General features: G+C 37.8%; 3 protein-coding genes across 4 annotated transcripts; all 3 read left to right on the plus strand.

Annotated features, from left to right (window-relative positions):
- The first annotated feature begins 4,053 nt into the window (after window positions 1-4,053).
- Window positions 4,054-6,324, plus strand: LOC105939470 (gastrula zinc finger protein XlCGF57.1). Its single transcript, XM_021308139.2, has one exon. It carries the CDS (start codon window positions 4,093-4,095, stop codon window positions 5,734-5,736), a length of 1,644 nt encoding a protein of 547 aa, XP_021163814.2. The 5' UTR covers window positions 4,054-4,092; the 3' UTR covers window positions 5,737-6,324.
- Window positions 6,325-12,597: 6,273 nt separating this feature from the next.
- Window positions 12,598-15,201, plus strand: LOC110366393 (zinc finger protein OZF). 2 transcript variants are annotated; one of them, XM_036142274.1, is made up of 2 exons: window positions 12,598-13,313; window positions 13,744-15,201. In XM_036142274.1, the coding sequence occupies exons 1-2, from the start codon at window positions 12,956-12,958 to the stop codon at window positions 15,069-15,071; spliced, it is 1,686 nt and encodes a 561-aa protein (XP_035998167.1). In that variant the 5' UTR covers window positions 12,598-12,955; the 3' UTR covers window positions 15,072-15,201. The 2 variants fall into 2 exon arrangements, with proteins under 2 accessions (XP_035998167.1, XP_035998168.1); XM_036142275.1 differs by having other exon boundaries at window positions 12,599-13,313; window positions 13,750-15,201.
- Window positions 15,202-17,643: 2,442 nt separating this feature from the next.
- Window positions 17,644-23,658, plus strand: LOC110366534 (zinc finger protein 664). The gene is made up of 3 exons (XM_021308168.2): window positions 17,644-18,074; window positions 18,192-18,422; window positions 20,034-23,658. Exons 2-3 carry the CDS (start codon window positions 18,308-18,310, stop codon window positions 21,272-21,274), a joined length of 1,356 nt encoding a protein of 451 aa, XP_021163843.2. The 5' UTR covers window positions 17,644-18,074; window positions 18,192-18,307; the 3' UTR covers window positions 21,275-23,658.
- Window positions 23,659-23,870: the final 212 nt, after the last annotated feature.

Raw genomic sequence — 23,870 nt, forward strand, 5'->3', positions numbered from 1 at the left:
TCGTGTTGTTTCAAAAGGCTGAAAAATGCTGGCGTCGTTTATCTCCCTTCAGTTACTTTGGAAAATGGTCCCCAAATCAGAAACATACGTTTTATTTCAAATGTTTATGAAGTATTGCTATGAGCTACAGCAAAAAACAAACAAACAAACAAAAAAAATATATATATACATTTTCACAGCAAGATTAAATTGTCCCAAACAACAAAGCAAAGACATAGTAATAGAGCAAAAGGTCAGACTCTTTATTAAAGAATATAATATTCTGACCAAATGGTAGGCTGGCTTTAAACCAGATATTCCTCTTAAATGATTTTTTCAAGGGAAACATTTTATTCTGAAGTATACACTTAAACTAATTTTAATGTTTGACTAAAACCAGACTCAATCATTAAACCGATAGGTTTTTGGTGTATAGGTAGGTAAACACTTATTTGTTTAGTTTAAAAAAGGTATATTGTCTTCAAATAGTCAAATAGGCTTTTGTTAGAGCAAAACTTACACATCACTTCCATCCACAATCTCTACCCGCTTACCCTTGGCAGGGTCATGCGAAGGCTTGTGCCTATCTCCAGCAGTCATTGGGTAAAAAGACAGTCTAGAATTAAATGCACAGTGTTTACAGGTTTTTCACAGTATGCACAATTAAGACCAACATTTTTTAAACACCTGGCAGATTTAGATTTTAAATTATTTTCATTCAATGGACAAATTTGTTCTCATAGGGCAGGGGTCTGCGACCTTTACAGTCTAAAGAGCCATTTTGCCTGCAGTCCACTTGAAAAGACAAGTTATAATTTGTGATCAAAATCTACTGTAGGAAATATGTTGTCATCGTTAAAGAAACGCCCTTTAATGTCTATTTTAAGTTTTAAAAGAGAGGATGGATGAGATGTTGATATTTGTGGATAATGATGTAAAAAAATCACAGTTTCCAACATAATGAAAAAATATTGATTTAAAATTAAATATTACTAGCACTTTTAGCATCATTCTGTTGTGAAAATGAAAAGCATTTAGTCCACTTATTATCATTATTACATTTAAATACCATAGTAAAAATATAATTTGTAGCCAAAGTTATTAAGAGCCACTGTGGAAGGTCCAAAGAGCCACAGGTTGTAGATCCCTGGCCTAGGGGGACAAAAAGTAAAGTACATCCTGAATTCTAGAAAAGTTAAGATCTTTTCTAGATTTCAACAAAAGGAAGCCTGAAATACTTTTATCACTTGTGCCAATATTTCATTCACTGCAGAAAACAGATAAAGTAAATGTTTAAACTGAGAAATATGTTTACCACATTTCAAATTTGATGCCTGCTACAGTTCCCAAAATAGTTAGGACAGGGGCATATTTTCTCTGGTGCAACATCTCCCCTTTTTGAAAGTGCGGAAATCCATGCAAACTTTTGACCTGCCGTGAAAATCAGCTACAGCCAAACAAACCTTTTCAATCCACAATAACAAACCACATAGTACTAAAGCTTACCTAAATACATTGAAATATAACTTCACTCTGTTTTATTTAACTTAAGGAGCATCATGAGTTGGAGCTTCTATGGTATAAATTAAAAATTCATACAATAATACTTCAACATACTTCAAAAATGATGGAGACGACTTAATCAGATGTAAACTTAATGTTCCCCTGGTTTTGTATGATGTAGATGTGCATCGGTCTTTGCACTGAGGGGATAAAATACATGTGACTCATATAATGAGCTTTGTCATTCTCACTGAAAAAGGGAACGGTGTCGGATCAGCAGATTAATTCCTAACTAGTCAGGTGTGACGATTCCTAAGGTGGAGACTATCACACATCACAATAGTGTAAAGTTGCGCTTAATTGTGGAACGTTGGCACTGCTGGAGGACATCGGTGATGGCCGGTGATTCATGTCTGAATACATGTTTTCAGACATGAGTGGCTTATTAGCTGCTTCAGATTGCCCAGGGCAATTATTCCTGAACCGGCTCCAGCAGTACAGGCGGAAACCAGGAGGAACTGTGGGTCGCCGGTGCCGTTTCAAGCTCTAACTCCAATGCAGAGACCGCATTGGAGTCAGAGTTAGGGAGCTGACTGACAGCTCAGTTGTTTTATAGTCAACCCTGAGCCGTCCTAAGTCAGCTGTATTGGACGACTTCATCCATATGTTGTTCAGATACATAAAAGTTCCCTGAACCGAGGATCATTTGCAACGAGGAGCTGAATTTAATTTATGACTGCGCTCATTCTGCCATAATCCACCTCAGGATTCTGCTACAGCATCATAATGATTATAATTATTCTCATGAACTTGACTCATTTTAAAGATTTAAAGGACTTCACGTGTTTGTGAGGACGAACCTTTTCACTGAAACAGCCAGTTTCTTTAATGAGTTGCTGATGACACCCAAGAAGCTCTTGGTTTGCTGTCATTCACTTCAAATGTCCCCCGGGGCGTCTGTGACTGTCTGACAGCGCTGTTGCCATGGTTATTTGGACACACTTGCACACATGGTGTACGTATTTAGAGGCAAGGACAGGGAGGCAAAGATACACGTCAACCTAAGCATTATTTCCCGCAAATCCAGATTGATCAAGGCAGCCTGTGCGGTGACACGTTTACGCACGTTTTTATACATCTGATTTTCATTTGTGTGTCTCAAGTTTCAAAATGTCTCGTCACGTCGACTTCTAATATAAAAGCTGCGCACTGTTTTTTTTTTTTTTTTGTTTATTTTTATGCAGGAGGCCCCAGGTCAGTTCAACACCCCAGATCTTATTCTGTACAGTCATACTGTTTTAATTGCTGGTGTATTTTGTTCAAATTTAAAGAGTTTGGGTTGTAGAGCTATTCTAATTTCCTCTGCTGGTCTACTAAACATGTGAAGGTTTCAAACCAGGACTGTGAAAAGGAGAATTCCCGGTGTACAGAGGATGTCTGGGATGATGAAGATTGAAGCAGAGGACCCTGGAGGACTCAGTTTGGAGCCCTCCATACCTGCAGCATCCACAACAGAACTGCAGCAGAAACAAGATGACAAAGATCTGAGTAAGTGACAATAAGGTTTGTGTGGATTGGAGCAAATTAGCTCTGGAAGTTATTAAAGAGTGGCTAGACCATGGGAAGAATCAGAGTGATAAATATATCTGTGAATCTTCTAGCAGGGGTCGAGTATCATGAACAGGTCAGCCATCTTACACCGCTCTCTAGGGTTGCCTCATTTCATGCAGAGAATTACAAGATGCTTTCACAGCAATAAGCTGGCTAATACATGCCACTATCAGCAATGTTAAATAATACACTATAAGTGGTAAATAGAATTTTTAATCATGTTCTTTAACAAGTTTAAAAATGTAAGTATTTAAGTTTCAATATTTTTTTGCGAGAGGACAAAAAGTTAATTAAAGATTTTTCAGTTAAAAACTTTGGTCGATTATTTCCATAAATTAAATGAATGCACCGGTACTGAGGAAGGCATGTTTATTTATGCAACACTATTAATATACAACACAATCCAAAGGGAAAGGGGAAAAATAACTTTTCTGGTTTACTTAGAGAGCCTAATGTACACTTAAAACCATCACATAGAATGATACAAATAAAGATTTATGTTACAAATGTTGAATTTAAGTTCAAGTTGAATTTTAAATTCCTGCTTTAACAAATCATCGGTTATTAGACAAAAGGTTCAACCGTCAGCTTCTTTGACTGAAAGCAAATGTGTTTTCAGTCCTGATTTAAAGGAAACAACAGAGTTTCCCCATTGTGGGACTATAAAGGAATTTCATATCTTATTTAGTGCCTTTCAGGTTTTCAGGCAGTTTGTTCCAGTGCTGAGGAGCATAGAAACTTAATGCTGCTTGTTTAATTTTGGTCATGGAACCACAGAATAAGCAGGTCTCTGAAGACCCGAGAAGTCCACAAGGTTTATACTTGAGCAGCAACTCAGAAGTGTTTCTCAGCCCAAGACCATTTAGAGCTTTGCAAATAATCTTTTAAATCTACCTTTTATATTTAAGAAAAGGAAAGATTTACTTTTTTGATAGGTAGTTGCTTTTGTTTACTGAAATCGTTGGTTAAACATGTGTTTTATCATTCTCAGTCCGTCAGATGTTGGTGATTAAAGAAGAGGTTCCCAATGACTGCAGTTCCATCTTGGATCCTGAAGCACTTTGCCAAAAGGAGGAAGAAGGGGAACTCTGGATCAAACAGGAGGGAGAGCTGTTAACTGTGAAGATTGAAGATGAGGAGAAACCTCAGATATCAGAGCTTCACCACATCAAACCTGAAGACAACAGAGCTACAGAAGCTCAAACCAGCTGTTCAGCTTCACAGATAAAACCAGACCCTGATGGAGTGGAGGGTGGAGGACCAGAACTAGACAGAAACCCGGGTCCAGTATGTTCCTCTGAAGAAAGTAAGAAGGCAGTTCAGAAAAAAAGTAAGATATCAAAACGGCGTTCCAAACACACAGCTGATATTGAAGTTAGTGTGGGGGAGAAGCCATTTGGTTGCAATATTTGCGGCAAAAGACTCAGACATAAGACTCATGTTAAATTACACATGATGATTCACAGTGGAAAGAGGGACCATAAAACTGATATTTGTGCACTTAAAGAAAAGCGTTCTCCCCAGACACGCAAGAGAGTCCGCACTGGAGATAAATCATTTGCCTGTGACGATTGTGGTAGAAAGTTTCATGCAAAGAAATTGTTTCAGCAGCATCTAAAGGTCCATTCAGAAGAGAAACCATTTTCTTGTGATGTCTGTGGTACAAAATTTAAACGAAAAGAAACGCTTAAAAATCACACAAGAATTCACACTGCAGAGAAACCATTTGTTTGTAGTGTTTGCAGTAAAGGATTTTCACAACAGATTCATCTAAAGTGTCACATGCGCGTTCACACAGGAGAGAAACCATTTACTTGTAGCTTTTGCAGCAAAGGATTTGCCCTACAAGAGAATCTAAAGAGACACATCCGTGTCCACACAGGAGAGAAAATGTTTGTTTGTAGTTTTTGTAGTAAAGGGTTTTCGCTACAACAAAATTTAAAGAGTCACATGCATGTTCACACTGGAGAGAAGCCATTTATCTGCAGTCTCTGTAGTAAAGGATTTTATCAACATGGAGTGCTGAAGAGACACATGCGTGTTCATACAGGAGAGAAACCGTTTGTTTGTAGTGTTTGCAGTAAAGGATTTTCACTACAAGAGAATCTAAAGAGACACATGCATGTTCACACTGCAGAGAAGCTATTTATCTGTAGTATTTGTAGTAAAGCGTTTTCACAACAGGATACTTTAAAGAGGCACATGTGTGTTCACACAGGAGAGAAACCATTTATTTGTAGTGTTTGCAATAAAGGGTTTTCACAACACCATCATCTGAAAAAACACATGGACGTTCACACCGCACCATTTAGCTGCAGTGATTGTGGTAAACATTTTGTGAAGGAAATCCAGTTAGAGCGACATGTAAGAGTCCACACACAAGAGAGACCATTTGGTTGTGACGTCTGTAAAAGCAGATTTATTCAGAAGTGTCACCTTGACAACCACATGAGAGTTCATTCAGGGGAGAAACCGTTTGTTTGCAGCGTTTGCACTAAAGCCTTTTCTCAACAAGACCGTCTAAAGAGACACATGCGTGTTCACACGTGTGAAAAACCGTTTGTTTGTAATGTTTGCAGTAAAGCATTTTCACAACAAGGGAATCTGAAGAGACACATGAGTGTTCACGATGGCTGCATCTAATGAGGAAAATCCTGACATTAGATGAATTATTTTTTACTCATTACATCCAACAGACAGGCCAAAGCAAACTGGATTATTTCACTGAGCAGACACTCGTAACTATAAAATCTCTAAGAATGTAACTGAAATTTCTCAATAACAAGTAAAATAGTTAAAGGACTAAAAGCCTTAATATGATGATAAATATATATAAATTCAGAAACCTGGAGCATATCAACCGTAAAATGTGGCCTATTAAGAAACTGCCTTTGTAATGGAGTGGGCAATATGACTTTAAAATTAAATCTTGATACAGTATATTTCCCCAAAAATAGCCAAAACTTGAATAAACCACTTGAGTTAGTGTAAACATTGAATGCATATTTTGTGGTTGGTATTTGTTGGCTGATTTTTGTGTATTGCAAACAGATGGGCTGCCGAGTCAAGCGCGGACATAAGACGGGAGCTGTTCAGGAAGTGGGTCCTTGTCAACAAGCCAAACAGCTTAGTTTTGTATATCAGCTGTTGCTACCATCTACTAGGGTTGGGAATCATCTAGGATGAGTCGATTCGATACGATTCTTGATACATCGTTCACGATACAATACGATCTCGCTCAGCTTGATTTGATTTGACTCCAATATCGATATTTATTATTTTCAAATGAATGCCCAAAGTCATTCAATCAAGAAACCCAGCCAAATATTATATTTATGTTCAATTTATTGAACACTGATAAATTAACAGGAAAATAAAGTGCATTTGGTTCAATGCGTTTAACCAAAAATGTGCCCAATGTGCCCAAACGTCTGATTTTAGGGACAAAGGCGCTTCTAAAATCCTGTCAGCCTCACTGTGAACAGTAATGACGTGCTTTAATAACGCCCCCTAGGGGTTGGGAGGTATGTCGATATTGAAAGCCAGGATATCGATATTAAATCATTTTTAAAAACATCTATATTAATCTTTGTATCGATTTTTATGTACAGCCCTGCCATCTACATATAAAAACATGATGCAACTTCACCAAAGGGTGCAATATAGGTCTTGACACTGTCATGCCACAACTGTAACATTGGTACAGGATTGCTCTCTATGAACTGCAGATATGAGTATCATCTAAATTGTTTATATTATTAAACGCTTGCGTTAAAAGCGAGCGATGCTGTGTGTGTATGTAAATAAATCAGCAGACTTGTTTGCCTATATGCCAGGTCTGCTGGCATTATTCTAAGGATTTCATGGTTTTAAAAAGGACACTGATACAAATTAGTAATTTATTACATTACTGTTTTTGCTTTTGCTTGTGTTGAAACCTGAAAACTTACATTATATGAAGTGAGCACTGCAAAGACAAGAAATACCAGAGATTTACTTTGTCTTCTGGAAACATTTATTGGCGAGCTTACATAAACTTCTGAGGTTTGCTTTAAAGGTCTTGCTTGATGACTGTGTTCTATTAAAGTGAAGTTCAGGTTTTTTTTCCCCCTTTTGTGTCCTAACAGCCAAGTGGACTACTAGACATTTTCCATTTGTTCTTGATATTGATTTGGTTATACTTAACTTGCGCTGACTCCAAATTAGTCTGTAAGAGCACTTCAAATAATTGGTTAGAAATGGGAAAGCTGTATCTGTGCTAATGGTTGCTATCGCAAGATTATTAAATATAAATAATTAAATGTATTTAACTTTGTGCTGCATTGACTGTTCTATACATCTTCAGTGGGACCTTTCCCTCCAATCTGATTCCAGTGCTTAATACCAGGTTCACACAGCCTAATAATTAGCCCGATTTTTGCCCCTTTCCGGCAATCCTAATGATTGTCAGAAGGAGCTCTTGAGATAATCTCATGAGATGATCCTGCCGTGTGTGTTAAGAGTGCTCTGGTCTGATCGGAAGGACGTCTGGACCCCTCCGACCTGAAATCGAGGATATTCAACATGTTTATATTGTCTATGGCCCAATATCCCACATGTGGAGTTTTTTTTTGTGGACAAATGAGCATGCAGCCTGTAATCTGTGGCATATAGCCAATCAGAGACCAAGGTGACGGAAACCCAGAGCAAAAAAAAAAAACATAACTTACCTCCATATCTTAGTGTAGCAAAAGTAGAGCCCCTGTTCGTGCTGTCTCCTCTCCTTTAACCGTTTCTTATTGTAATGTTTTTCCTCTTAAAATTACTCCACCAATTATCGCCATTGTTCTTCCTCGTTGGCCAGGTTTATTTACTCTGAACTGACATTTGATCTGGAGAGGTTTTATGAGATTTCCCGTCTGACATCGCAATGTTCCTGAGTGAAATCTGGTCGTGCGTGGTGTGTTATGCTAGCCGCTTGACCGGACAGAACACACTGTACGAGCAAAACTGTTACATCTACAATTTGTTTAGTATTATGTGTGGGGTCTCTTAGGTTATGAAAACCAGCCGACAATTTTAAAAACTTGCTGTGTGAACCAGGCATATTGGTGCTAGGCAGGCATGTAGGGTGTAAGGCTTTGTGCGAACTTGAAATGTGAGGCCTGGCTCTTTGCTATGTATGTGTAATTACATGTCAGCTTGCATATTACCTTAATCTAGATAGAACATGGATGGATGGATGGGAAGATTTAAAAAAGTTTACTAAAATTGTTCTAAATTTATCAGAAAATAACGTTGCTAGCTTTTAAAGATCAACACTTTTTAAAGCTTATTAGAAACACGTTATTAAATTTCTGCGTAACATTAAATGTTGTTTAAGGGCTTCTGAACCTTTTTGTGTCTGGCAGATATTTTTGGCTTTGAGTAAAAATGAGTCCATAGTACAGCAGAGGTCTTTTTCAGCTATGTTCTTCTTGTGCGACTCACTTCTACAGTCTTGCTCTCGACTCTTCTCTGTGTGAAATTAAAAAATAACTTTGGTAAACTTCACAAAAAGCTCTCAGAAAAGCCACTGTCTCTCACCTCACCAATTTAGAAACCGTTCCCCAGTCTTTATAGCAGCATTGTCTTTACTTTGACGTACTTTCCTTAATGTTGTGTGTAAGCGTCAAAATCATTTTTCATTTTATTTTACGAGCGTCCTGGCTCGCTGCTGCCCATGAGGTGAAACCCTGCTGCATATTTTGATCGACAGCTGACGCAGCTCTCATTGACGAGGTCTGCAGCTGCTGGTTTAAAACAGTGTTAATAAAATAAGCTGGTGATATTATAGTATGTGTTTGCAAGGAGAGTTGGAAAAATAATATAACTCGTGTGGTTCATTTGTCTCCATGCACTTCGATCCTTCACAAAACACAGAAAAAGCAAAGGGAGGGTTGAACAATAAATGAATGAGACATTTATAATGACGTTGCTCTGACTGGGCTCTATGGTGGTGGAAAACCAGACCATGATATTGGGATTTATTTTTCTATCATGTAGAAATTTATACCAATACTATAGTATACAGTTTTATGTTGTCCAGTATCTGCTTTATAATATTTCAAAAATTAACCTTTTCATGATGAACAAACCAACATGGTAAAAGTAAAAATGTAAATATAAAGTGTAAATATAAAATTCAAAGTGGATTTGCAAGTGTGTTTTTTTTTTTTTTTTTTTTTTTTTTTTTTTTACAAATGGAAAATGTGAGCATTTTTATCCAAATATTACTTTTGTTTCTGTTTTGACTTCTCCCTTATTTTTGATTTTGGTCATAGAACAAATGTTGGCCTCTACTACATTGTTCCATCATGTCTTTATTTAAAAATACGTGTTTTATTTGAACTGGGTAAAATATGTGTATTAAAATCACAGAGTACTTTGGTTAAATATGTTAAGTCTATTCAATAAAAAATGTTTAGAAGCTTTGTTCAAACTTGATTTTTATTCTATAATTGTAAATTTCAACAGTTTGTCTTGTAAACTGCCTGAGTTTTTTTTTTCAGTTAATTCCTGCTGAATAAGCAATAGATCTAATAGTACGGGTTAAAGACAATGATGGTTAACTTGGAACAATACTCTATATTGCCAGAAATATTTGCTCACCTGCATTGACTCGCATATAACCTTAAGTGCCCTCCCATTCTTAATCCCCAATATGATGTTGGTTCACCCTTTGCAGCTATAGCAGCTTCAACTCTTCTGGGAAGGCTGTCCACAAGGTTCTGGAGTGTGTTTATGGGAGTTTTTGACCGTCCTTCAGAAGCACACGTGTAGCCATACACTGATGTTGGACAAGAAGACCTGTCTCCGCTCAAATCCATCCCAAAGGTGTATCACATCGATTTTCAATCCCGGTCCTCGGGACCCACTGTCCTGCATGTTTTAGGTGTTTCCCTGCTTCCACACACCTGACTTAAAAGTGATGAAGAGGCCGCTGCAGCGCCTGATGGCTGCTGAGGAGGTAATGCAATTGTTTAAGTCAGGTGTGGTGGAGCAGAGAGAAATCTAAAACATGTAGGACAGAGTGTTATGAGGAGCAGGATTAAAAACCACTTATCTATCAGTTTGTAGTCAGAACTCTGCAGACCAATGAACATTCAAGGTCATCCACACCAAACTGATCCATTTCTTTATGGACCTTGCTTTGTGCAGTGATGCACAGCCATTTTGGAAGAGGTTGGGGCCATGGAATTGTCCAAAATGACAAAAAAAAAAAATATCAAAATCTGTAAAACCGGCAATAAGTGAGCCTCCTTGATATTAAGAAATGTCTTTAAACTGTATAAAGTTAGACTCTATATTCGAGCGCTAATTTAAACCCAACTGCTGATGGCTAATGGAGCTCTAATTAGCTCTCTTCGGAACAGCAATGATCAAGAGCGCGCGGATCCAATAATCATAATAATGCCACTCACAATATGGCGGCTACGTCGTTAATGTACAACCCGGGTCTGAACGCTCGGTTTGCGTTTGTTCTTTGTGTGAAAACAGAAGAATTACCGATGCCGTTGGTTTGACCGGTTATATGGCGGCGACAGGTGGATGGTTGTGTAAATTATGTGCGGTAAAATGAAGTGTCTCAGACTTCTCTGCGGTCTGTGAGGTTATCGCTTCTACGTGTTCGTTTTAAACCTCAGTAATTATTTCTAGCTGACGCTTGCTGTGCAGAATGTCATTAGCAAAGAGGCTGGAGCGCTGGCCACCGTGGTGCTGAGGAAGCTAACAGTAGAAGCTCAAGCATCCTCCGTGGACACCTCCTCTGACCTTGTTGTCCAGCTGAGGACCGAGAGACTGGGGACAGTTGCAGAGAGGACACAGAGCTGCTGACCAAGGTACCAGACTCTCTGCTCTGCAGCGTCGCTTCGAACGGTCTGCTATGTTTTTTCTGGAATATGCAGTATGACGGAAACCTTATCCTACTAGAACACGTGAAGGCTGCAAACAAGGAATGTAAAAAGGAGAATCTCAGGTGTGCAGAGGATGTCTGAGATGATGAAGGTTGAAGCAGAGGAGCCTGGAGGACTCAGTCTGGTGTCCTCCATACCTGCAGCATCCTCATCACAACTGGAGCAGGAACAAGACAGCAAAGATCTCAGTAAGTGACACACAGAAACAGTCACTACAGGCTCCACAGTTTTATTTTAAATGGAGCAATTGTGAAAACTTTTTGTGTTTCTGTATGTAATTTCCAAACAAGTTAAAAATATCAGATTTTGTATTCAAATGGTATTTAGCTGAGGAGTGCCTAAGTAACTAATGCTGTGTTAGTGTCTATCAAACTGTATGTATGTGTTTATGTTGATATCAATTTTTGCTGTGTACATTTATATATTTTCTGAAGAAGATAATTATTAAAGTGACTTTATTTTGAAACTTATGTTGCATAAGCTAGAGATTACTGACGAGAAGCTATTTATGTAATGCCTAATAATGACCAATGTGGATCCACCAACATGATGAAAATTAACATTCACAGTTTTGATATAGAGGCACTGGGGTGTGACTTTCAATAAGATCACACTTTTTTCTACCCTGTTTTGGACATGGCATTGATTTGTTACACTGTAAGTAACATGAAATCATTTTAAATTTGTTTGTTTGTTTGCATTTCTCTTTCTTTTTTTTTTTTTTTTTTTTTTTTTTTACTTTTTCCCCCCAACCATATTCAACATCTAATCTGATCCAATGTGCTGGATTCCGATGTGGTCTTAAAACATCCGTAAAAGTATGGAATCTGATTTTTTTATATTTTCCAAAACAATTTTGTTTATAAGTTCCTGGCAAAACTATCTTTGTGGAAACTATGACAACTAAAGCATATATATATATATATATATACATTCACCATAATTATGTGTATATAATTCTGCCATGTCTGTGTGTGTAAATATACATATAAATGCAAGTTTTCAGCTACATGTAATTGATCGTGATGCACTGCCACAGCAAAATAAATGCCGGCACACCTTCAGAAAGGAGTTTTTAAAAATATATATGAGCAGTGTGTGTGTGTGTGTGTGTGTGTGTGTGTATTGGCTGGTTTAATTTTTATCTTACTGGCCACACTCAGGTTAGGTCTTAAGTTCCCATTCATCCCCTGTCACAACGGACGTGCCCCAGGGCTTGGTCGTAGGATCCCTACTTTTTAATCATCTACCTTCTTCCCCTCAGCAACATCTTCCCAAAATTTAACATCCATTTTTACTGACATGCGGATGGCACCCAGCTCTACGTTTCTTGTAGGACAAATCTTACACTCCCAGCCTCTTCCCTATCCCCCTGCTTATCTGAAATAAAATCTTAGTTCACCTCCAACTTCCTTAAATTGAACAATGGCAAAAGTGAGACCCTCCTTGTAGGAACCATATCTGGATTATCCAAAGCTGACAGCTTCTCCATTTCAGTTGTTGGTTCCACCGTCTCCCCCTAGGGTTAAGAGTCTGGCCGTCCTCAGTGGGCACATTACCCGTTCTACTTATTTTGATCTATGTAATATTAATCATCTTGGTCCCTTTCTTTCCCCACACTTCACATCTACTCTTATCCATACCCCTCCCACATTGATTACTGAAACTCTCTCTTCTTTGGTCTTCTTCAAAAATCCCTCCATAAGCTTAAAAAAGAAATTTCAAACATACCTTTTAATCCTGCCGGTTGGTTTTGCCTCCTGAGGGGTCGGACTAAAACGGATTTGATTCTCTGAATGAAAGACAACCATATGGTAGATGCCTACATCCAGTACAAGGCGCTTTAAATGAAAATTTGCCTTTTTCGCTGATTGTTGTATATCAATATAAAACAAGCTTTTGTTACTCAACCTTCTTGATTAAAGTCAATGTGTATTTCAGTGTTTCCAGTTCATCAGATGTCGGTGACAAAAAACCTGCCTCACGGCCGGAGCTCCAGTTGGGACCAGCAGTATCCAGACGCCCTCCATATAAAGAAGGAGGAGGAGGAGCTGTGGATCAATCAGGAGGAAGAGCAAATTAATGAGACTGAAGAGAAGCCTCGGTTATCAGAGCCTCATCAGATCAAAACTGAGGACAACAGATTAACAGAAGCTTCAACCACCTGTTCAATTGAACAAATGGAAACAGAAACTGATGGAGAGGACTGTATTGGACAGGAACTAAACAAAAACCTGGACCCAGCTTGTTCTTATCAAGAGAGCAACATGAAGCTTCACAAAAGAGGTAAAAGATTCTGCAGTGTTTCAAATCCTGCTTTAAGCTGCCCTTGGTTTTTGGCCTGTTCATACCTGGATGGCTGTCTTGTTGTTTCAATGTCACCATGTGACGAAATAGCTGAGTGGTATAGAAAATGGATGATTAACTTTTAACAAATTATTTTACTTATATTTATGCTTGAGAAAATGATTGTCGGTCACAAAAAATTTAATTTTTTTTAAAAAAAAGAGCATTTTCAGAATCAGTAAGATCTACATTGAATACCTTTATCCTTTTATTTTGATGTGACATTAATTTTATTCTATTTTATGGAGGTTTACATCTAGAACAAGGTGTTTCTTATAAAAAACTGTCTTTTGGATGACTCTTGTATATCAGTGTAAACATGTTTCTGTTTGTCAACTTTTTTGTTTAATGTCTGTTTGTATTTCAATAGTCCCAGTCCATCAGATGTTGGTGATTAGAGAGGTTCCTCATGATTGGAGCCCCAGTTTGGACCAGCAGGACCTAGAGCCCCGCCATATTAAGCAGGAAGAGGAGGAACTGCGGATCAAACAGGAGGAAGAGCAGCTTACTGTGAAGATTGAGGATGAAGAGAAACCTCAGTTATCAGAGCTTCATCACAACAAAACTGATGACAACATCACAGAAACTTCCACCACCTGGTTAGTTGAACAGATGGAAACAGAACTTGATGGAGGAGACAGTGGAGGACCAGAACCAGACAGGAACCAATATCCAGAATGCTCTTCTCAAGAAAGTAACATGAAAGTTCACAAAATAGGTAAAGGAGCTGAACAATACTGTATTCAGACACATACGCGACTTCACACTGGAGAGAAACCGTTCGCATGTGATTATTGTGGTAAAAGCTTTCATGCAAAGAACTTTCTTAAGAATCACGAGAAGATCCATTCAAGTGAAAAACCTTTTTCATGTGATGTTTGTGGTAAAAGATTTCATAGAAAGAATGGTATTAAACAACACATGAGGATCCACAGTGCAGAAAAACCATTTGTTTGTAGTGTTTGCAACAGAAGATTTTCACAAGAAGTTTTTCTAAAGAGACACATGGATGTTCACACAGGACAGAAAGAGTTTACTTGTAGTTTTTGCACTAAAGGGTTTTCCCAACAAAATGTTCTATTAAGTCACCTGCGTATTCACACAGGAGAGAAGCCATTTATCTGTAGTGTTTGCAGTAAAGGATTTTCCCTAGAAAATGTACTAAAAAGACACATGCTTGTTCACACGGGCGAGAAACCATTTATTTGTAGTGTCTGTAGTAAAGGATTTTCACGACAAGAGAATCTAAAGAGTCACATGCGTGTTCACACTGGAGATAGACCATTTGTGTGTAGTATTTGTTGTAAAGGATTTTCACGACAGGGATATCTGAAAAAACACATGGATGTTCACACGGCACCATTTAGCTGTAATGTTTGTGGTAAACATTTTGTTAAGGAAATCCAGTTGGAGCGACACGTAAGAGTCCACACACAAGAGAGGCCGTTTGGTTGTGACGTCTGTAAAACCAGATTTATTCAGAAGTGTCACCTTGACAACCACATGAGAGTCCATTCAGGAGAGAAACCATTTGTTTGTAGTGTTTGCAGTAAAGCTTTTACTCAACAAGATCGTCTAAAGAGACACATACGTGTTCACACGTGTGAAAAACCGTTTGTTTGTAATGTTTGCAGTAAAGCATTTTCGCAACAAGGGAATCTGAAGACACACATGAGTGTTCACGAGGGGTGCATCTAACGAGGAAAATCCTGCATTAGATGAATTATCCTTCACTCATTACATTACAATCAAAGTCCAACTGGATTGTTACAATGAACAGCCAGACGTGTATATAAAGTCGCTAAAAATCAAATACCAAAAAAAAAAACCCAGCAAATGAACAGTAAATATGGTCAATTTAGAAGATTTACATTTGTAAGGTAGTGGGCAATGTGGCATAAAAATTAAATCTTGATATTTCAACAGAAATTTGCCAAAACTTAAATGGAACGCTCCAATGTTTGTAAACATTGATTGCATGTTGTGTGGGCAGGGAGATGAGGAACGTGTTGATCATGGAAGCGTTAAAGGCATTGGAAGTTAATGTGTTAGCTAAATGGTGGATCCAGATTGAAACGGACAGAGCAGAAAATAGTAGGAACCCACAGCTACCTACTCTGCTGTTATAAATGATCACTAAAGAAATTATTATGCAAAATGACCAGAAGGACACAAAAGGGTTGCTCCTTTGCATATAGCAGATCCTTGTTTATACTGTAAATGATATGTTTTGTATGTGCCAGATTCATGATTGTCATAAACCCAATCAATTTTATTTAAAAATGATTCTCTATTTGTCCCTCAGTAATAACATTTATTTTTATGAAATGAGCAAATATAATAAAATGAAACAATTGTTCAAAGGTACATACTTCTATAAATGATCTCAACACTTATCTTGTCTACTGTTTTGCCAACAAGGAAAGTGACACTTTTTTAAATTATGGACTTTTCTAAATTAGCACTGAATAGCCCCATGCTTATTCCTTTTGCCCCAATTTAGGAAATTAAATTATTGTCATATTGTGATCAATCATAATTTTTGCTCTTAAGTAGAAACAACCCTGTGCCTTGAAAAAATATTGCCGCAGTATCAAAAATGGAATCGATTAACTAGGGTTTATTCTCCGTATCTGTGTCAAATTTGAAATGTTTGTATTGTGACGATTCCAGTTCGTTTTGCATTGTAAAATGTTAACAGTTTTAAACATTGATATGTCCAGCTTTGCTTATGATGCTTAAAGCGTCTTCTTCGTGTCTGGTAATTCACTACCAAATGGGCCAGTGTCTGAGGTTAAATATATGTTTCTTCTCTCATTTGTAATTTTTATTTAAGGTTTAAAGTTATTGGAGTGCTACAATTAACCTTATCTGTAAAAAAGTTTTTGTCTCTTGTTTCTGTTTTGACTTCTCTCTTTGCTCACACTGTTGAAAATTATTTTTGACTTTGATTGTAGAACAAATGCCGTCTTCACCTTCATTTCACCCTCTTCTCTTTATCAAAATGTGTTTCATATTATCTGGTGCAAAATATGCATATTTAAATTATAGAGTGCTGTGATTAAATTAGTTAAAAATCTATTTAATAAAAATGTTTTTAAGTGTTTGTTCAGATTAAGGTTTATTCTACGATTGCATATAAAACTGATCTGGGGAGGGGCATTGATTATGTGTCCAGGACGTGGCAGCAAATCAAGATGTGAAATATAAAATTGCAGTTTAATCAGATAAGGTCCATTGATGAGCTGTTGTAGTGTTTAAACTTAACCAACTAAAGCATTAATTGGCCATATTCAACAAATGCACTTAAAGACAGGATGGGGTGAGTTATTGAAATAACTGATATGTTCATTCATCTCTGAATGAACATATCAGACACTGATTTTCTTGTATAATTTGTGTGTAATTTACTTACTCAGATGAATAAAGCTCAATTTCGCAGCTGCTCTATCTTAACTCCCAGATTTGTGATAATTGGCCTAAAGTATTGTGCCAGAGATCCCAGATCTATGTTGAAGGTTTCAGATGTGCCACCAAAACCATCACCTGGAATAGAGCTGCAGATTACACAACTTGAAATAATAATTACAGGCCACTTGACTTCCACATTGCCGATTATATGGGCTCCATTCATCATACAAATCTACAATTAGCTGCACGGTCAACTACATGTGCATTGATTAAGTGTATTTAGGCCTACTTGCACATTATTGGCATGGAAAACCTTCTTATTCACATAATCTTCTTCATTTAGTGAAGGGCCAGTGATAGGAATGTGGGTGCCATCAATGCAGCCAAATAAACCAAAAAATTATGAATAGAAAACTAGAGCTGGAAGGCTCAAAATTTGATACAAAATTAAATGTAGGTTGTGGGTCTGTGACTAGAGAACGCCACTAAACTCTACAGAAAGTGAACATAGATTCCTGATACAGTATATAAAAATCATATCATATAAAAGGCTGCTGGCATTAAAATGTACAGGTAATTTGTTCAGAACTGAGCGCGTCCCCTCGTTGTGTTCTATGAGGGATGTGCGGGCTGAGAATATTAAGATAAATCATTGAAAGCGGTGAAAATCGGTAACGATCTAAAATATGTTAATCCGGAAATTATAGTTAATCGTGATCATCGTAACACGGTCTTTGTGAAAAGAGTCCAGATATAGTTGAAACCAGTGCACGTCCAACTGTAAAAAGCTGAAAGCTGGAATGTTGTTGTTTTTTTTTGCGTCAGAGCTTTTCTTGCCATTGATTGGTCTGTGAGCAGGAAGAACCGGATGTGACAATGTTAGCTTAAATGGCTAACGTTGCCCCGACAGAAGTAAACGTCTTGAACTTTGTGTTAAACTAGTATAATTGGTGTCTCGGGCTTTCTATGTGACCGTTTTCAGCAGAGGATAATATTTTTCCAGTTGATTTGGAACAGTTGTGATTATTTGTTTGTTGCACAGAATCCCTTTATTAGCAAAGTGAATGAGCTGTCAGCCACCTTGGGGCTAAAGCAGCTAACAGCAGAGACTTAATGAGTGTTTTAGTCACTGAAGCTTTTAAAAGTTCATGGACGAGTCCACACGCTGAGTTTGTGAGATCCTGCGGGGAAGACCCCATCCTCCGTGGACACCTCCTCTAACCTTGTTGTCTGGCTGAGGACCGAGAGACTGGGGACAGTTCCAGAGAGGACACAGAGCTGCTGACCAAGGTACCAGACTCTCTGCTCTGCAGCATCACTTCAGCTCTGCTGCTGTTAACAATTTCTGTTTATACTCTTGATTTGATCAAATTCTGACTTTATTTATTTATTTTTGTCTGATTCCAGTTTTAGAAAACAGAAAGACAGAAGATACAGGTTATATGCCTGAAACCTCAATCTACTAGAACAGGAGAGGGTTGCAAGCAAAAATTGTGGAAAGAAGAATCCCAGGTTTACAGAGGATGTCTGAGATGATGAAGGTTGAAGCAGAGGAGCCTGTAGGACTCAGTTTGGTGTCCTCCATACCTGCAGCATCTTCATCAGACCTGGGGGAGAAACAAGACAGCAAAGATCTCAGTAAGTGATGCGTTTGTTTTCTGTATTGGAGTAAATTAACTCTGCTGCTGGACTGTGGTGGGGAATAACAGTATAAAAATGTATGTAAAAAAATATACTTTTTTCTTCAGTATTGCTGTCAGCCTCCTGGCAGCTTGTTTCAGTCATGTGTTGTATATGCAGTATTTAATGCTGTTAAATATTTTTGAAGCCTTCTCCCTACAGATCTGGGATCCTTTTTATGCATTGTGACCTATTTGCAAACTATGGCTTTAAGTTTTAAATGAGCATGTGTCAGAAAATTAGTTAGGTCACCGTAATCGGTTTAACTGTTATTGATGGTAAACTTCCAGCAACCGGATGATAAAAGTTATTCGAAAGTATCTTAAACAATGTTTTAATTTTTGGATTTGTCAGATTAAAAGGATACAAAAGGGATTTGTACACGTATGAGATCCACTGTAGACAAAATAAATGAATAAAGTTTTAATTTGCTAGGCGTGTGGGAGACTCGTTTTGAGGAAACTATGGTTGTAGCTCACTGTCTCCCTTGCAGTGGTTGCAGAGAGGTGTCTGTTTTGTAGAATAAATCATCCGCCGATGAGTTATTGATCTGGAAAAGCCGAATCTAAAACCACAGAAAAACATTCAGATCCCAAATGTACAGCGTTCTAATTCTTCCAGTCTATTAGCAGCTTCCCTTAAGAGATCGGCCACTGAATGTCTGCCTGCTGAGTTTGACATTACTTAACAATGCTTTAGTGCGGGGAAAAGCCATGTAGATTTGACCGATGAAGTAAAATGCTAACCAACCAATGGGAAGAAGTTGAGCCCTTAAGACACAGCCCCTCCTCATTTGCATAATGAGGCAGAAATGCATACAGAAATGTAAAAAGGACAGGCAGAAATGTAAAAACAACAGGCAGAAATAAATAGCATCACAGAAATATATAGGGTAAAAAAATACAAAGGAAGAATAAAACAGACAAAAATATTATAACATGCACATAAATAAATACTTAAAAAAATAAGTAATTAATAAATAAAGTTAATGATTATAACGGACAATAAATAAATAAGGTAATTATTACAAAGGCAAATAAATAAAGAAGCTAAAAGATATATATACATTTATGTCTCACTGTATAATTTAATTTCTACCTACATTTATTAATTTGGTGGCAATTAATTGTATGCTTATTTATTTATTGAGCATTTATTTATTTATGTATTTATTTTTAGATATGGAAGACTTGGTCCTCCATAGTTGTTGACCCACTCAGCTCCATTGATTATCCCTGTTTACTCACTGCATGCATGTGCAATATTATATTTCTGTTAACATGGTCTTGTTATGACAAATCTACGCAAAATCGCATCATTTACTAACAAATAGAACAAAAACAAAGTTTAAAACACAAAAATAAAATATAATAGGCCAACATTATTTTCATTGGAAAACCTTTGTATGCAACCAGAGTGAGCTACTGGCATAGAGGTTCGTTAAGTCACAGTAAGTGACTAAGCCCCTTCAAAATGAAGGACATTTTTTTGTTTAATTCAAATGTTTTTTGATTGTTAAAATTGTTTGCAAGCAGTCGTAAATGTTTTTGTTTATTTCACTGTTCCCAGTACATCAGATTTTGGTGGTTAAAGAAGAAGTTCCCCATGATTGGAGCTCCTGTTTGGACCAGCAGGACGCCGAACCCCTTCACATAAAGGAAGAAGAGGAAGAACAGTGGATCAGTCAGGAAGAAGAGCAGTTTGCTGTGAAAAGTGAGGAAGAAGAGAAACCTCGGTCATCAGATCTTAACCAAATTAAAACTGAATCCGACAGAGAGACTGATGCGCTAACCAGCGGCTCTGCTGGACAGATCAAAATGGATCCTGATGGAGAGGACTGTGGAGGACCAGAACCAAACGATAACTCAGATCCTTCATGTTCTTCTCAAGAAAGTGACATAATAGTTTACAAAACATCTAAACTTCATTCCAAACTCACATCTCAGGTAGCAGCGCATGTTGGAGAGAAGCCATTTGGATGCAATAGTTGTGGAAAAAGGTTCAAATTTGAGACCTCCGTTGAAGTACACATGTTGACACATAATGGAAAGAGAGAACATAGCTGTGACCTTTGCGGTAAAGTGTTTAAAAAAAAGAGTTCTCTTCAAACACACATAAGAGTCCACACTGGAGAGAGACCATTTGCCTGTGATGATTGTGGTAGAAGGTTTCATAGAAAGGCGATTCTCAAAAGTCATTTGGAGGTCCATTCAGGTGAGAAGTCTTTTTCTTGTGATGTGTGTGGTTCAGGATTTAAAAGAAAAGAAACACTTAAAAAACACATGTGGACCCACTCCACAGAAAAGCCATTTGTTTGTAGTGTTTGCAGTAAAGGATTTTCTCGACAAAATCATCTCAAAAGTCACATGTGTGTTCACACAGGAGAGAAACCGTTCATTTGTAGTGTTTGTAGTACAGGATTTGCTTTACAGCAGAGCCTAAAGACTCACATGCTTGTTCACACTGGAGAGAAACCGTTTATTTGCAGTTTTTGTAGCAAAGCATTTTCTCTACCGAGTCATTTAAAAAGTCACATGCGTGTTCACACAGGGGAGAAGCCGTTTATTTGTACTGTTTGCGGTAAAGGATTTTCACTGCAAGAGAATCTGAAGAGACACATGCGCGTTCACACAGGAGAGAAACCGTTTATTTGTAGTTTTTGTAGCAAAGGATTTTCACAACAAAATCATCTAGAGAGTCACATGCGTGTTCACACAGGGGATAAACCGTTTGTTTGTGCTGTATGCAGTCAAGGATTTTCGCGACAATCGTATCTGAAAAATCACATGGATGTTCACACAATTAGTTAAACAATTACAAATCAAATGCAATTGAAGACTTTATCTCATTACTATGCACCTATTCATGTTTAGTATGGTTTGGACCTAAGAATAAGCTTTAGACACTAATTAAAGAATTAGTGCAGTGGTTTTATAAGAAAAATTAATCAGTTTATGATAGGAGCATGGAAGTAGCTCAGATCTTGGCTAAAGGCAAAGTTATACTCGCCCACTGGGTTTTCGCCCAGGTCTGTGTGGACGGCACGCATGCCCATAGAAGTGCTGTAGCAATTTATACTTGACACGGACTTAGGTGTAGTATTCTCCAAAGACACGGGGCAATACTTATCATAACCAGAAATGGCTTTCTGCTAAAAAGCAAAACAGCATACTGCCGTCACGATACCAGGTTACTTTTCCGAGACACAGCAGGTGGGATTAAGGCGGTTTTGATGCCGTTGTCTGGACTCGCATAGGTTAGTGCAGACCTAGTGGTTAGAGTAGAGCGCTTCCGTCGAGAGAAGTCTGTAAGTTCCCCGGTTCGAATCCCACATACTGCCACTCTGGGTCCTTGAGCAAGAATCCTTGGCCCCACAATGCTCCCCGGGTACAGAAAAGCGACAGCCCACTGCTCCCTAAGGGGTGGGTTAAATGCAGAAGAAGGATTTCAGTGTAATGTACAAAGTTGCAATGACAAAGATGATTATTAGGTAAGGTAGTGTGTGAACAAGCTGCCATGGAGAGACATGGTTGCCCTGTTATAATAGGATTTAGTGACTGAAAAAAACCGTCACCCATGTAACACTAGTATCGTAAGGCTTTTTTTTTTTCTGCTAATGCGCTCCATGTAACTCACTGTTCTGTCAAAATAATCAGTATCTTGGTATAATCAATTCTAAAAAAAATCTGAATAAAAATGGACATAAACTGACCCATTCAAAGTTGGCCAATTTGTTGCACTTCTTCTGAGCTCGGCGCTGTAGTTACATTCAGCCTTCCTGCAGCTGCTCCTCGCAATGATCTGTTTCTGAAAGTTTAAACTCTGATAATATGTTGTGTATTTTATTTTATTAAAGGGGCCATGACAACACATTTTAATTTTTCTAAGGTTTTGGGGGGTATAATATGATCTGTTATGAACTGATGAGGCCATGTAAATGTCAAAACTGAATACCAAAGGAACTGCTCAGGGATGGTCAGCTTTGTTGCTTTGCTTAAAAACGATCAGATCAGAAAACAGGTTGTCTTTCTACGTAGGTAGTCTTTCTACAGAATTCATACTCCAGTCAGAGCACACCATCAAAGCAAACGGTTTTCCCCCCTCCCCTCTCCTTCTCCCATCCCTCTGTGCTGATGCATTGTCTGTAAGTCATGCTAGCATGTCTGACTGCTCCACTTTAGAGGAGGAAGGCGGAGGAGTGAGCAGACCGCAGCCCCAGATTAGCCTCCTTGTATCGGCTCGAAATGGAGGCAGTCACCTCAGAAGCCACGTAGCACAAATATCCCATATTCAATCTCAAACTAACTTCACAGCTGTTACTAAAAAGGGGAGCTGATATGTCTGAAAGTGTCCTAAAATGCATAAAGTTTCCGCTCACTCCCAAAAGACTAGAAAATCACAGAGCCGTTTCTAAAGTTCATTTATGGGGAAATTATTTTACCTTTAAAGGACATTAAAACTCTTATTATTGTTATTTTTATTATTATTGTACTTTCTACGAGTGCTGAATTGTCCCGTACTAATTGGTTTTGCCTTAATTAAGAAAATTGGTTCCTCATATTGTAATTATCATATATATCATATAATTTGCCCTTAACCATAACTCTTTAAAAGTTTATCAAGAAAAAGAAACAAGTAAGCAAACTGTGATTGTAAACAATAGACATTGCATCTGTTTTAATATTGCCCTTAGTTGAATTAACTGATATTAAGATGTAAGGAATATATACCAGATAATTCCTTCATAAACCAGGTAAGAGGCACCACACTCACAAAACCAGAAGTCAGTGGCAATAAATGATATCTAAAGATACGTGTCGATGGTTGGTCTTTAGTTTCCTCTGGTATCTAAGAATGGATGAGCTAACTTTCATGCCAAAGAGATCAATGCTGACATTCTTCTGTAATGCTTCCTAAAGTTTGCTGAGCCTGTTAGTGGATTTTATTGTAATATTGTACTTTCTTTTTCCGAATATTTTACTAAAGTGGGAACAAAGATTGGATCATAAAAATGAAGTTGGGGGAAATAGGGGATACCAAAGAGTTTTTGTAAAGGAAAGTTTATGTAAAGAAAAATTGTGAAGGAAAAAATCTAAACTATCATAAGATCGCCCAAACAGGATCAGACCCCCAAAGCGCTCATGTTTTTACAGTAATGTTTACATATGCTTAACATTAAACAGCTGAGTGGGAATACAGCGATGTGGTTGTCTTTTATTACAGTAGGTCTTCATGACGATGGAGAACATGCAGTTCAACTAAAATGGCATTTGGTTCCAACGGTTCCGATCAGTTGCAGAAGCACTAAAATTTTGTAATGAAGATTTTAGCGACAAATTTAAATTTTTATTCATTGACAAGTTTATTTAGTGTTCAAAGAAGACCTGTAGGTTCAAGCATTACATA

This window comes from Fundulus heteroclitus, chromosome 10 (genome assembly GCF_011125445.2).
Source record: "Fundulus heteroclitus isolate FHET01 chromosome 10, MU-UCD_Fhet_4.1, whole genome shotgun sequence".
NCBI classification, from domain to species: Eukaryota; Metazoa; Chordata; class Actinopteri; order Cyprinodontiformes; family Fundulidae; genus Fundulus; species Fundulus heteroclitus.

What these genes read in the sequence shown, in the direction of transcription:
- LOC110366534 (XM_021308168.2), top strand. Translation starts at nt 18,308, where the DNA reads ATGTCTGAGATGATGAAGGTTGAAGCAGAGGAGCCTGTAGGACTCAGT. An exon ending in ACAAGACAGCAAAGATCTCA is followed by an intron (nt 18,423 to 20,033) that starts GTAAGTGATGCG and finishes CACTGTTCCCAG; the next exon opens with TACATCAGATTTTGGTGGTT.
- LOC110366393 (XM_036142274.1), top strand. Translation starts at nt 12,956, where the DNA reads ATGTGTATTTCAGTGTTTCCAGTTCATCAGATGTCGGTGACAAAAAAC. An exon ending in CATGAAGCTTCACAAAAGAG is followed by an intron (nt 13,314 to 13,743) that starts GTAAAAGATTCT and finishes GTATTTCAATAG; the next exon opens with TCCCAGTCCATCAGATGTTG.
- LOC105939470 (XM_021308139.2), top strand. Translation starts at nt 4,093, where the DNA reads ATGTTGGTGATTAAAGAAGAGGTTCCCAATGACTGCAGTTCCATCTTG.